Source organism: Equus przewalskii, chromosome 23, assembly GCF_037783145.1.
Source record: "Equus przewalskii isolate Varuska chromosome 23, EquPr2, whole genome shotgun sequence".
NCBI lineage: Eukaryota > Metazoa > Chordata > Mammalia > Perissodactyla > Equidae > Equus > Equus przewalskii.
Genome location: NC_091853.1, coordinates 1,318,093 through 1,331,941, shown reverse-complemented (window position 1 = coordinate 1,331,941; position 13,849 = coordinate 1,318,093). Strand labels below are relative to the sequence as shown.

The following is a 13,849-nucleotide window of genomic DNA, read 5'->3' as shown; positions in this document are numbered from 1 at the left end:
AGGGACTTCAGGCACAGACCCAGGACCACAGAGCCAAGAGATGAGGCTAGGAGGCGGCCTCCTCAAACGTCCTGCCTTTGGCAGGAGCAAGCAAAGGGTGCTGTGGGCGGCGGGGCAGGCTAGCTGAGAGGGGGGCCGGGAGGCACGGTCTCATTTGCACAGGGTTGAGTGGATGAGGGCTGAGGGCCAGCTGAAGGAGCACCTTCTCCGGGCTCATTCAATTCAAGCTGGTTGTGTGTCCTTGGGCCAGTTCCAGCTTCAACGTCTGTGAAATGAAGACTAGACACACTTGCTTGAGGAGTCCGGGAAATGATGCCTATAAAGCACACGACAAGATTAACAAAGGGAAGGAATTATTACCCTCCTTCTCATCTCCCAGGCATGGGCTGGGCAGACACGGGGGCCTTTCCCACTTAGTAAAAAGAAAATGAATATTTAAAACATATATGCCAGATATGGGATGATGAAAAAGTTCTGGAGATGAGTGGTGGTGAGAGTTACACAATAATGAGAACGTCCTAACGCCACTGATGTGTACGCTTAAATATAGTTTAAATGGTAAGTTTATGTTTACATATATTTTACCACAATTTTAAAAATATGTTATCAACAGGATAATTTTTAAAGAAATTACTGGCTTAGATTTTTTTTGAAAATCCTTACTCCTTCTACAGAAGGTAATATTGAAAAAATATTAGTTTATTAGAAAATCTATGCTGCTAGCATCTATGCTACAAGGAATTTACTCACTAGGATGTGAATTCTTTGCTCTATGCTCAGGTAGGCATTTCTGACTTACCACTGATTCATCTCATCAGGATTATGTTTTCTGAAAATATTCTTTGTTATTTTTCACAGTGGTTTAAGATGTATTTGACAGGTTAATTTTAACACATATTATGGATTATTTTAAATGCATATAAGATGAAAAAGAATCAGAAATAAAACTTTGCAAACTGGACTGATTTTGTCAAACAATTGGCCTCTGATGAATAAGCAAAACTGTAACAGGAAAAATAAAATGTTAATAGTATGTGGTCAGCCAAAAGCAAGTTAATGGAAATAACCCTTTCAAAATGTTCATACTTCCCACGTCCTCAGGTACCACACCCTGAGTTTATTTCTAAGTTATAGATAACTGTTATTTTATAGATAAAAAATGAAGTGACTTAAGCAATCACCAAACTGTAACGAAAGTTGGAAGAGAAAAGCGAAAGGTGCTGTCTGGGCGGCTTTCTTTCCAGGGCAGCTTCCTGAGGCTGAGTGGGAGAGGAGACGGGGCTAGAAAAAGAATGTGAATTTGCAACGTAATCTCAACTGAAATTTTGGAGTGTACTTAATCATTCTGTATAAGCCGGACTGAGAAAGAGCCAGAGGAAGTGAGATAAATGCCTGTCATAACCGGGCACTCTCCGGTGGGAGAGAGGGCCAGCCAAGATCAGCGGGCTGTGGCTGCGTGCTTGTCTGCCTAGCTCTGCTGCTGGATGACCTTGGGCACCAACCAGGCTTCTGCTTCTCATGCCATGAAATATAAAGACTCTCCCTGCCTCCTGGAGAAGTAGAGGCACTTAACTTCTTTTCACTTCGTTTCAATTTTTACTGCAACTTCTGAGCACCAGTGACGTGCCCAGTAAAATGCTCATCACCTGGTGGGAGGTGGGGGCTGGGGGGGGGAGTAGGATGTAAAGAAAGATGGAGCTATAAGAAGTGTAAGTTCAGTCCTTGCGCTCAAGGACTTCAAAAGATACAAAGCCCTTTGCGTTCCTAAGATGCCTTCCAGGTGTAGCGTGTTAATTTCTCGTGCTTACTTACTTGCGTGTTGCTAGTGAGAACAATAATAAGCAGCAGCCATCCTTGATTCTTCCTCCAAATAGTTCAGTGTTTTCCCCGAGCTGTGAGGCTTCTAGGTTGCTCACTAGGTCTTAGGCATCTACGCTCCACAGAAGGGAGCAGCCCTGACCGATTCTGGGGCTCCTCCTCACAGAGGCTGGAGCATCTTAGAGATGAGAGGCCAAGACCAGAGCCTGGGGTTTCTCCCCACTCTGCTCAAGTTCAAGAACTCCTAGGAGACTGACCAGGCAGAGCCTGGCGTGGGAGGTGGAGGTGTCGTCTGGGCTCCCCAAAGGGCAGGCTGCTTAGCTGACCTCAACCTCCATCCTCCAGTCTTAGGTAGCGAGCCTCACAATGCCAGAGCGATGCTGATGGACAACAGCATTGTGGACAATGGCATTGTGAAGGAGAGCCATGAGCCCCTAGGCCCTGCTCTCACTCCTGTGGCCAGGGAAGCAAGGGCCAAAGAGAGAGGGGACAGCTATGGTTTCTTTAATCCCAGTGAGATAGACACTCCTAGAACCTGCAGGAGTGACAAAGGACAGTCTCTGATCTCCCCCTGGCTGCACTGTTCTGGGAGAGCGGCAGAATGGTCCTTTCTCCATGAGAAAGACCTTGGCTCCCTTGAATGAAATGAAATAAGGGTTATAAACCATCAGGCACAGCCAATGTTCAATATGCGGTCATTTCCCCCACCCTGAAATAATCAGTCAGGCATTAAACTCATGGTACTGTCTTTGGAAGTAACCCACAGGGCTGCCGGAACATTTCCTAACCCAACATGCTCAACTGCGATGGGCCATTTGCACTGGGTAGAGACATATCCATTCGCTCAGCTTGTACTGAGTGGCTCACGGTGCCAGGCCAAGAGCTGAAAGGGTCCTGACCATGAGCTCGAGGAAGCTACAGTGCAGTGGGAGAGACAGAAAAGCAGCACCGCCCCTTGGCAGCGCCCTGCAGGGGACAACTCAGGCGCCATGCGAGCCCTGAGCTCGGGCCGCATCCGAGCTCTGCTTTTCTCAGCTGTGTGATCTGAGGCCAGTTGCTGAATCTCTCTGAGCCTCAGTGTTCTTATCTACAAAGTGGAGCCAATAAGACGAGTCTCACAGGGTAATTAAGAGGATTAAATGAGTTAATATGATCAGATGTCTAACACAGTACCTGGCCCATGGTAGGAGCCTGTTAAGTGTGCCTAGGATTCTACCCTGGGAAAGAAAGCTTAGCAGGGACCTGAGTCTTCGCCCAGCAGCAGGCCCCCTGGGCGTGGGCCTGGTGAGCCAGCTCAGGGGAAGGCAGTCCTCCCTCCCTGGCTCGTGTGCATCACATCCATCTCCCTTTGAGGGCACTGAGGATGGAGCCACTGGCAGGAGGAAGCTCCCGGTGGAGACCTTAAGAATGGAGCATCCTGCAGCGGGCTCTAGTTCTGCTGGGCCTGTGTTCAAATCCTGCTCCACCCCGTACGCTCGGAGCAAATTTGTTAATTCTCTAGTCCTCAGTTTCCTCATCTGTAAAATGGAGCTAACAATAACCACCTCATAGATTTATGTTAAAAAAATAACGTGTAAAGTTACAGACACATAGAAGCTTCTCAATAAAAGGGAGTGGTGGTGGGGAGGATGGGGCTGTGAGGTGGTAATGATGGTGGGGACGTGATGGTGGGGACGGTGAGGATGATGCTAGAGGAACAGTGATTATCTCTTCCCCTCGTTCAGGTGCCACAGGAGGTAGCCCGAGGCTGGTGTAAAGAGAAGGATATTCCCTATTTTGAAGTCAGTGCCAAGAACGACATTAACGTGGTACAAGCCTTCGAGATGCTGGCCAGTCGGGCTCTGTCGAGGGTAAGTAGCACCAGGAGGGCTGCACCCTAGGATGGGGGAACTCAGGAGCTTCCAGAAAAGAACATATTGGGCACAGGTGGGGACGCGGGTGGGGCAGCAGCAGCACAGCTCGTCGTCTTAGTTGGTTGCTGACCGGGCTCGGCAGTAGTCCAGTCCTGGAAGCACAGAATGCCAGAGGCAGAAAGAGACCGGACAGCACGCGGTCGGCAGTCCCTCCATCTGGCCGATTATCAAAATCATTTGTGGAGTTTCTAAAAAATCCCAACCTGTACTCCCCTGGAGATTGTCGTTTAGCAAGGGTTTGAGAAGTGATGCTCTAGGTCACTCCTCTTTGGTGGGAGAGAGGCCCATTGGTGCCCAGCACTTGTCCAAGCGGGGTAATCAAGCCTGCAGGAGCAGCTGACATCCTCCAGTCAGAGACGGGTCAATGTCAACCCCTTGGTGTGAGCATTCAACAAGCGTGTGCTGAGTGTGTCAGACGTTCCGGGCCCCTCGCCTTCGTGAGGGAGACAGAGGCACAGGAGTTGTTGCGGTATGGTAACTGGGGACGGACGTGGTGAGGGGCCCAGAGCAGGGGTGCACAGCTCACACTGCGGGGCGGGGAGGAAGCTCAGGGAAGGCTGCCTGGAGGCAGGAGCAGGGTTTTAAAGTCGGTCTGATGTGGGGTTTGGAAACTCGGAAGAGAGTCCCTAAGACATTAGGAAAGCTCCCGACCCCAGTCAAGGACCCCTTGGCTTTCACGGTAAGAGTGGGACCCAGAAAGAACCAAAGAATAGGAGAATCCTTTCAAAATCTGCCTGGCTCGCAGGGAGGGGGAGACCAGGTGGTGTGAAAAGGGACTTAAATGGTGATGCTCTGCTCTTCCTTGTCCCTCCCTGGGGGGTCAGAAATGTCAGGACTCTAATGACGATTAGCTCAGTGGAGAGAGGGCCCTGTGCACAGCAGAAGGGGCCGGTCAGAGGACTGTGATGTCCAGGGCTGTGTAGACTAGCCCGCATGCCAGGCCTGAGCACTGCCGGGGATAAGGAGACTCGCCTCGTTTTTTCTTCTCAGGCACCTCGGGGCAGGACTGTGTCCTCTACAGTGGGAGCACCCTGGGTCAGGTCTGAAGCAATGGGCCAGGATCACCAGGATGCAGCAGCTGGGGCCTCACGCCACCTCCTGAGGTCCAGGGTCTTAGGCATGAAGGGTTTGGGTGACATTCACCAGCTGGGTGCCCAGCCAGAGCCCGGGTGCCATGGAGGAGACAAAATCAGAGAAGGCATGGCTGCTGTCCTGGACGTTGTCCCCTCAGCGGCACTTGAGACGGACCACCAGGCACGGTTTCACCTGCCATACAGGAGGCTGTGCCCCACTCAGGTCCACGCCAATGTATCAGGAGCCACTAGGCAGAGTGAGGGCACACCTGCTTGCTCACTCACTCGCACACACACGGCGCCAGCTGTGGGAGGAACATGAGTGCTGGGAGCTTGGTGACTGCAGAGAGCCGTGGCAGACCAAAGAGAGGGGATCCCCTTAAGAAGAGACCCTTGAGCACGCAAAGCCCACCTCCTGGAGGAAGCACCCCCTCCTCCGCCCCATCCTTCCCCCTGAACCAGGCGGGTGGGTCCCAGGTGAGAAGTGGCCAGCTGGGCAGGGAGAGGCTTGTCAGACCGGGAAGGAGCCCTCCCTGGACCTTGTTGGGACTGGAGAGTTGGGAGGGTGGCCAGAGAGGCAAAAAGGCTCAGCAGAAGCCCTGAGTCTACGGTAGGGCGTGATCCCTGGACGTGGAAGGACGACGACTGACTGGGCCTCTCCAGGTTCTGGGTGGGGTGGGGACGGGAGGTGGTCATGGTGAGAGAAGGCTGGGGTGTGGGGATGTTTGCGGGGAGAGCTCTCCAGCAGAAATGAGGAGCGGGCTGTCATCATCTCTGCTAAGGGCAAACGTCACCTCACTTGTGCCCCTGGAGAATGGAAAGTTGTGGGTCAGGGTTGGAGACCAGGAGACCTAGGCCCTCACCCAGCCCCCAACACTCTGGGCTCCTGGAAGAGGCTGGAGGAGGAGGAAAGGAAGAGGGAGAGTGGGGAAGACCAGTGCTCCCCTTTCTGGGCCTCACGTCCCCAACAGCACAGCAGGGAGGGAACAGAAAGCAGAACAACCACTGGCCATTGAGAAACAGAGGGTGGCGTGCTTTTTGCCCCTGAGGATGTGAACGCTGACTTCTCTCTTCCTCCTCCAGTATCAAAGCATCTTAGAGAATTACCTCACAGACTCCATCAAGCTCTCACCAGAAGACCAGTCCCAGAGTAGATGCTGCTGACCTTCCAGACAGAGCCTGCCCTGGCCTGGTCCCCTCAGGCCCCCACCAGCCACACCGCCTGCCCGAGCTCAGCCAGGAGGCCCGGGCCCCGCTGCATGGCCCTTGACGCCCTCGCTCTGTACTGGCCCCTTGACATCCTCGCTCTGTGCTGGGCCCAGAATCAGAGGCAGCGTCTGCCTCAGGCTGATTGTAGTGAGGACAGCTGGGCCCTCAGAGGTCCAGATGAAACCCAGAAGGTCACAGCCAGAGCCGCGCCCTGGAGGAGTCCCAGCTCCCTCGCTGGCTCCAGCCCTCCCCAAATACACTCCTGCTCGGGAACGCGCATCTCTGCAGACAGGCTTGTCTCCGGAGGTCTGTGCTATCATCCTGTGGACTGGCCTTCCTCACCCAGGCCCCCACACCCTTCCAGAGCCACGGCACAGCTTTGGACAAGGGTGCAGCTCAGCCTCCCTCAGTACCAGGACCAGGAAGTGAGGGTCTGGAGCCCACGTGGGGGCCTGCCTCAACCCCCAGCAGCAGCTGTTCAGGCTGGGACGCCCCTCGGCCCCTCCAGAGAATAGGACTGAGGGAGCCAGGAAAAGAAGTGGGGCCTGGTTTATTCTTCCTCGCTGGGCACTCCGGCAACACCTGTAAACCTCTCTGAGCCTCAGCTTGCTCATCTGTCAAATGGGGTGGTGTGTGCCCTGCCCACATCAGTGCGGTCTTGGGGACCAGAAGCTCCACTTAAATCTCATTTTCTCGTGTTGATATGCACATATTTATTCCTTCAACAAGTATTTTTGAGTATCCACCATGTATGATGCACTGAGATTCAGTGACAGGTGAGACAGACAACATTGACTGCTCCTTGACCCAACATTGTGGCGAGAGAGAGAGGGACAACAAACAGAATTTAAATAGATATTCTCAAATAGCAGGTAAGGCTTGAACAAAGTGAAACAAGGTAATGGGATAGAGGACAGGGGCTAGGTTTGGGTGCTGTTTCAGACGAAGTGGTCCAGGAGGGCTTCCCTGAGGAGGTGACATTTGGCCTGATGGCTAGAGACTGAGAAGCTGGCTGCCACCTGAGATCCAGATGAAGAGCATTCCAGAGAGAGGGAGCACAAGGCCCTGGGGCGAGGACAAGCGTGCTGTGTTCCAGGAACAGGAAAAGGCACTCCTTTACCTGACGCCTCAAAGCCACTGTCCCAGCGACAGGCAAAGGGAACCTGCCTCCTGGATGGCTCCTTGAGCCTCTGCCCACTGGCCACCAGAGGGCAGCAGGGGTCCTCTCCCAGGCTGAGCTGAGAGGGGCTGCTCCACGGACGCTAGAAGAAGCTGCTAAGCTTTCTTGTGCTGATGCTCAGAGCTTGTTAGCAGGTTCTGGGCGTGTTCAGTGCTTCCAGATCTGAGGGGCAGGAGAATCTCAACTTCTTAAGCCTAGTAAGAAAAACTGTGGCATCAATGACTCAGACAAGAACTCCTAATGGGTGACCAATACTAGAATGTGGGCCTGGAGAGCTCCTGGATTCTCTGTTCCTGCAGAGTCTAAGGCCATATCTTTTTCTTCCAGCTACAGACAGCATAGGTAGGGTCCAATGTGAAGGGGGCTGCAAGGTGACCTCCCAGCGTCTCCCACAGCCACCACAGAAGCCTCTTGTCTACACGGAAGTGTCTTTCCCTGGGCTCCGAGCAGGGCTGGGCATGTTGGCTAATGACTTCCCAGTGTCATCTGACTCTGAAGATCCACCTCGAGCGAGGGGAGTCGGGGGTTAACGAGGGCGTTGGGGAGCCCCTTCTCCCCACCCCCAGCTGTGGAAGAACTGGCTCGTCCTGGGCAGCAGCACAGACCTGGCACAGGAGCAGGCGGCCCGAGCGCGCTTCGGCTCCACGTGCTTCGTGGGGCGACCTTCTCCACATCCCGCGGGCTCTCCTGGGAGTCGGCAGGACTGTGGCTGGACGTGTGGGGTGTGGGTGTGTGCACAGCAGCTTGTGCACTGTCATGGGCGCACAGGCCGTTTCCAAATGTGGGCAACAAGTAATAAATGTGACCTTCTTTGTTTTTATCCTTCATGGTAGTTAGTTATTGATTTAAAAGGGGAAAAAACCCGTGTCTCTGTAGTTCAAAATTCAAAAGATTCTAAGGGAAAGACAACAAAAACTAAAACAGGACCAGACATATAACTGGCGGGGCCCAGAACAAGATGCAAATACCCAGCCCCTTGTTCAAAAATTATTAAGAATTTCAGAACAGTGACAATGGATCATTAAACCAAGCACGGGGTCCTTCTGAGTACAGGCTGCGCACACCTGTGAAGCCACCCTGAGTATGGCTTCTATGTTTTCAGTGCCCTCCAGGATGATAGAGCGCCTGCCAGGCCCACTTGGACAGCAGACACACTGCAGCCTGAAATGAAAAGATCTGCCTTTGCAAGAGCCACGTGGAGATTCAACGCCAGGCCCAAACCACGCATTTTTCATCTTCCCCAGAGTCAGGAGCCAGAACAGAATGTCCCACGTGGGGGTGGAGAGTGGGAGCCTGAAGGCCCACAGCATCCCTCCTATCACAACTAGGGGATGTGCCGACCAGTCCCCTGGGCAGCGGGAGCTGAGCTGACAAACTGCAGGCTGCCCCCACTCCCCACCCCGCACCCCACTCCTGAGTCCGAGACTGGCCCCCGTACCCACCAGTGGGGCAGGTACTGGAGAGGGAGGCAGCATGTGGGGTCTGGATGGGGGTGGGGCAGCCATCCCTTCAGAGAAGAGGACCTGGACTGGCAAGTCGGCTCTGGCCCAGGCTGCTCTTCCACCACAGCCAGGCGCGGAAGGCCAGCTCCAGGCTGCTGATGGACAACGGAGACGATCCAGCCCAGGGCTCTGGGTGGCACACGCCCTTGGGGCTTGGGAAAAGAGCAGAAGCAAATCATATCACCAAATAAACCTGGGCCGGCCCAACTGCCCAGCGGGTTTTGGGGAAATGCCAGCTTTTTCTGCTGTTTGCTCCCTCTCGGCAGAGGTTTCCTCACTGCCCCATCCACGCCACAGCCAATCCCAGCAGAGTCAGGGACATGGCAGGCACCACAATGTGGTCTTGCTCCCAGGAGTGCACAGTCCAGTAGTGGCCACAGAACACAGCCATGCTAACAGTGACACCCAAAACTAATGGCCAAGCACGGCAGGCCCAGCTGTGACAGTAGGCTCTGGACACGAGGACATGTATGCTGCGTGCACACCTGGGGGCTCCCTCTAGGATGTGTGCTGGGGGTGGGGTGCAAGGACCAGGTTAGGCAGGACGTTTAGTTCAAGTACCAGGACTCTGTGAGGTAGGGAGTGTTCGCATGTGTGTTTGCATGTGTGGTGCAATGTGTGTCTACGTGTGTGGGGTGTGCGTGTGTGTGGTGTGTGGTACATGTGGTGTGTGTGAATGATGTGTGGTATGTGTGTGTGTGTCTATGTGAGTGGTGCGTGTGGGGGGGTGTGGTGTGTGTGGGGGGGTGTGGTGTGTGTGGTGTGGTGTGTGGGTGTGCATGTGGTATGTGTGTGGTGTGTGTGCATGTGAGTGGTGTGGTGAATGTGTGTCGTGTGTGCATGTGGTGCATCATGTGGTGTGTGTGTCATGTGCTCCGTGTGTCATGTGGTGTGTGTGTGGTGAAGTGTGTGTGAGTGGTGTGACATGTGTGTGAGTGGTGTGTGTGTGTGGTGTGACGTGAGTGGCGTGGGGGTGTGTGTGTGGTGTGGTGTGTATGTGAGTGGTGTGTGTGTGTGTGCGTGTGGTGTGACATGAGTGGTGTGGGGGGTATGGTGTGGCATGTGTGTGAGTGGTGTGTGGGGGGGTATGTGTGTGGTGTGGCATGTGTGTGGTGTGTGTGTATGAGTGGTGTTGCGTGTGTGTGCATGTGATGTGACATGAGTGGTGTGGGGGGGTATGGTGTGGCATGTGTGTGAGTGGTGTGTGTGGGGGGATGTGTGTGGTGTGGTGTGGTGTATGTGTGTGTGTGGTGTGTGTGAGTGGTGTGTGTGCAATGTGGTGTATATGTGAGTGGTGTGTGTGTGGCGTGTGTGTGTGGTGTGGCGTGTGTGTGTGTGGTGTGATGTGTGTGTGGTGTGGTGGAGAGCAGGTAGGGACTAGCATGTTGCAGGGCAGAACGGTTACCATTGGCTCCTGACACAGGAGGAGGTCACAACAACTGCAAGGGGTGCAGGGGCACTGGGCCCGGGCAGGCATCATGACACGCTAGGGGGGAGCCCAGAACAGCCCGCGGGGGGCGCTTGCCCGCGTTCCAGGCATGAGGCCTCCTCTCCCTCCGCTTCATGTCCCACAAGTCCAGTCAACAGCACTGCACCATTCTCTTGAATCCAGTCCCTTCTCTGCCGCCCCTGCCCCACCTGGGTCCGCCGACCTGCAGGCCTTGCCTAGACCACGCTCCCCCTCCCACAGGCCTCCTGCCTGCCCTTTTGTCCCTTTCCTAGACACTCCACATGGCAGCCATCCCAGTGCTGTCCACAAGGACAAAGTCCCTCTGTGGTCCACAGGGCCTTCTGTCGTGGGCCACTGCCTGTGCCTCCCCCAGTGCTCCCAACGTAGGAACCTCTCTCAGCACCGGGGACACCTCTCACCTCCTGCTGGCCAGCGGGGGACCTCTGTGGGGAACACTGGCCCCTCTCTGGCTCTTCCCCTGGCTAATTCCTCCTTAGCTGTTAGCGATCAGCTAAAACATCATCGTTTCCTCCAGTAAGGCTTCCCTGATGCCAGACCAGGTCAGGGCTGGCCAGCTGCCCCTACAGCTCCTCCCCTAGGCTGGGAGCACCACAGGGCAGAAATTTTCATCGGTTTATTCACCATCGTCTCCCCTGGGCCCAGAGCAACGCCTGACGAGTGGCTGGGACTCAATAAATATTTTTGGAAGGAATGCACCTGCCACTCTTTATCATAGCTGTTGGTCTGTTCACCCTGAGCCTGTACTCCCTGAAGGCAGGGCCTGTTTTGACTCATCGTTTTCACCCCAGCACTCAGCATAGAGATTGGTGCATAATAGATGATGAACAAATATTGTGGAATACGATAGAATACCACACAGCTATGAAAATAAACGATGGCGAAATGTTCTGGGTAATGACATGGAATAGATATCGAAGACTCATTGTTAAGTGAACAGGCAGCATTGTGGATATAGTGTGCTATCTTTTCTATAGTCGGAGGCTTAAATTAGACTTTATATTCATGTTTGCTTGTACATAAAGAAAACTTCAGAAGGATGAATAAGAAATTAATAAAAGTGGTTATCTTTCAGAGAAAGGACCAGGCACGTGGGAGTCAGGAGCGGGGGCAAGACTTTTGTTTGTATGATTTTATATTTTGAATTTTGAACTCTTTCAGTATTTTAATCAAAATTTTTAATCAAAAATTTAAAAGAAGGAAGATGAATATTGGTGGAAGGAAGAACATGTGGGGAGAGTGGCAGAACTCCAATCAGGCCCTAGCCGCCTCCCATCAGTTACACCCACAGCCTGAATCCAGGGCTGACAGATGCCGTTCCATCCGCCGGGAAGGACACACACCTAAGAAATCCCCCAGGCCCACGTGCTCTGGCCAAGATGCCAAGTCTCCCAGGTGTGGGACGATCACGTCAAGGTTTCTTGGTTCCCCTGTGTCCCGTAGGAGGATCCCGTCTCCTGGGATGTTGGTCAATAACTGAGCAAGTGTTTCCAGCCTTGGAGGCTCAGCTCCGGAGGTAAACTATCAAGTCTGTGCGCTGCTATGTGAATGACTACACTTAGGGAACACTATTTCCCAAGGTTAATCTCAGGGCTTACCAGTTAGTTAACACCCTGGAGCCCCCTTTTCTAAACTTAACACGACCCCTGAAAAGACTCTGCTCTAGCTTCTAGGCTCCAAAGTAAACTGGTACAATTGTTTTCTTGGCTCTACTGAGTAAAAGGCACCACACACAGGCCCTAGGACCCTGAATTCCACCCCTGCACATGTGCAGCCTTGGCTGGTGAGCACCAGAGGACGTGGTCAAGAATTTTTTGTACTATGGTTTGTAATAGCAAAAAAAAAAAAAAAAGAAGAAGAAGAAGGAACTGAAATGATCTAGACATCCTTCTACAGGAAATTGGGTAAATAAAACGTGGTATATTCCAACAATGGCATTTCACAGCAGTGGAAGTGAATACACTAAAGCCACACACATCAGTGGGTGAATCGGAAGCATGTGGAAGGCAGCAAGCCACGGAAGAAGATACACTGTGTGCCATTTACACCAAGTTCAAAACCAAGCAGAACTAAACGGCTTATCCTCACACATATTTATCACAAATGCACCGGTTAAAACAACAGAAAGCAACCAAAATACCTACAAACAAGGGAATAATGAACTCAAAATTTAGACAGCGTTCACCCTGAAGGGGACTCAGGGTGGGGGAGGCAGGGGAATGCAACAGGGGCCAGACGCACAGGCGAGCGGGCAACGTTGGGAGTGTCTGTGCCTCCAGCTGGGTTGTGGGGCACAGAGTCATTTTGTTATTACACTTTGCATCTCAGATTTTTGTCACACGGTGACTCAAACAGCCAAAGTTGAAACTGTCAACCACAGCCTGAGCTTTGGCGTCAGCGCCGCCTGAGTTTGAGATCTGACTATCTTCCATAGCTGTGTGACCATGGGCATGTCACCCAGCCTCTCAGAGCGTCCACTGTCTCCCGGGTCGGGGGAGTAATAATGCTGACCTTGAAGGGTCCTGGTTATGTCTGTGCCTCACTCGTGGTAGATGCTCAATACACGGTGGTTGGTATGGGGTCAGGAACAGCGGCAGGGGTGTTGGTTTTAAATCTATTTGTGAATAAAGGAGTAGAACTCTGGCATCCCTGTTAGGCTAAGGGTAAAATAAATGCGACCTGAAGGAATGAATGGGTGAGCCAACAAGTGAACTCATTCATTCTGTTCTTGCCTCCACATCCCCTCCCCTGGGGGACCTCTGGGACTCACAACGTCTGCTTAGCATTGCGGTCGCTTGAAACAAAACTTGAAATATAATTCTCACACCCACCCAGAGACTCTGGAAGCAGGCAACTGGCAAGCTTAGCCCCAGGAAGGGCCTGCAGCCACTCTCCAGACTGGACCACAGATCGCTGCCCGCAGGACCCACGCGGCCCTGGCCCCCGTGGCCCCTGGGGCAGTGCTGGCCCGCAACAGCTGCTGGGAGGCCAGCTGCTCTTTGGGAGGAGAGGCCCTTGTCGGCGGGGAGCTCCGAGACACTTGCAGCCTCGGATCTGTCACTCCTGAATCTGTAGGAGTGTCCCTTGACCTTGAGGTCTCAGCAACATTTGTCTTATATACAACAACAGCCCATGACAGAAGAAATTTCAGTGGATTTCCAAACCCTGAAAATAGGAGCGACTGATATTTTTAGACCTGCTGAGACTCTCTGCCGGTCTCTGATCTGAATTTTTTTTCTTTTTCCTGTTTCAGGCTGGATCTCGGGGAGGGAATGACCTGTGGAATCATGGACAGCGTCGTAAATTTGAAGTCAGATCATCTTTTTTTTTTTAAAGATTTTATTTTTCCTTTTTCTCCCCAAAGCCCCCCGTACATAGTTGTATATTTTTAGTTGCGGGTCCTTCTGGTTGTGGCATGTGGGGTGCCACCTCAGCGTGGCCTGATGAGCGGTGCCACATCCATGCCCAGGATCCGAACCAGTGAAACCCTGGCCTGCGGAAGCACAGCATGCGAACTTAACCACTTGGCCACGGCCCCTGAAGCCAGCTCATCTTAACCAAGACTTTGTGTGATCTTGATCCAGTATCATTTCTGGCCTCAGTTTTCTCCCCTGTAAAATGGGGGCAATAATTATTTCTCTCTTACTTCACAAGGATGATATAATGATAAAAGAAGACCATGAGTA

The 13,849-nt window shown here is 52.8% G+C and overlaps 1 protein-coding gene across 5 annotated transcripts in view; it reads left to right on the top strand.

Moving 5' to 3' along the window:
• The window catches only part of RAB7B (RAB7B, member RAS oncogene family), a 27,527-nt gene extending 13,678 nt beyond the window's left edge, over nt 1-13,849 (top strand). The window contains exons 5-6 of one of the 5 annotated variants that reach the window (XM_070591589.1): nt 3,543-3,668; nt 13,417-13,849. In XM_070591589.1, coding sequence (XP_070447690.1) covers nt 3,543-3,668; nt 13,417-13,497 — 207 coding nt within the window. In that variant the 3' untranslated portion in view covers nt 13,498-13,849. Of the gene's footprint in view, nt 1-3,542; nt 3,669-4,721; nt 8,019-8,295; nt 8,926-13,416 lie in introns of those variants that run through there. The other 4 variants (XM_070591590.1, XM_008524559.2, XM_070591587.1 and 1 more) reach the window with 4 other exon arrangements.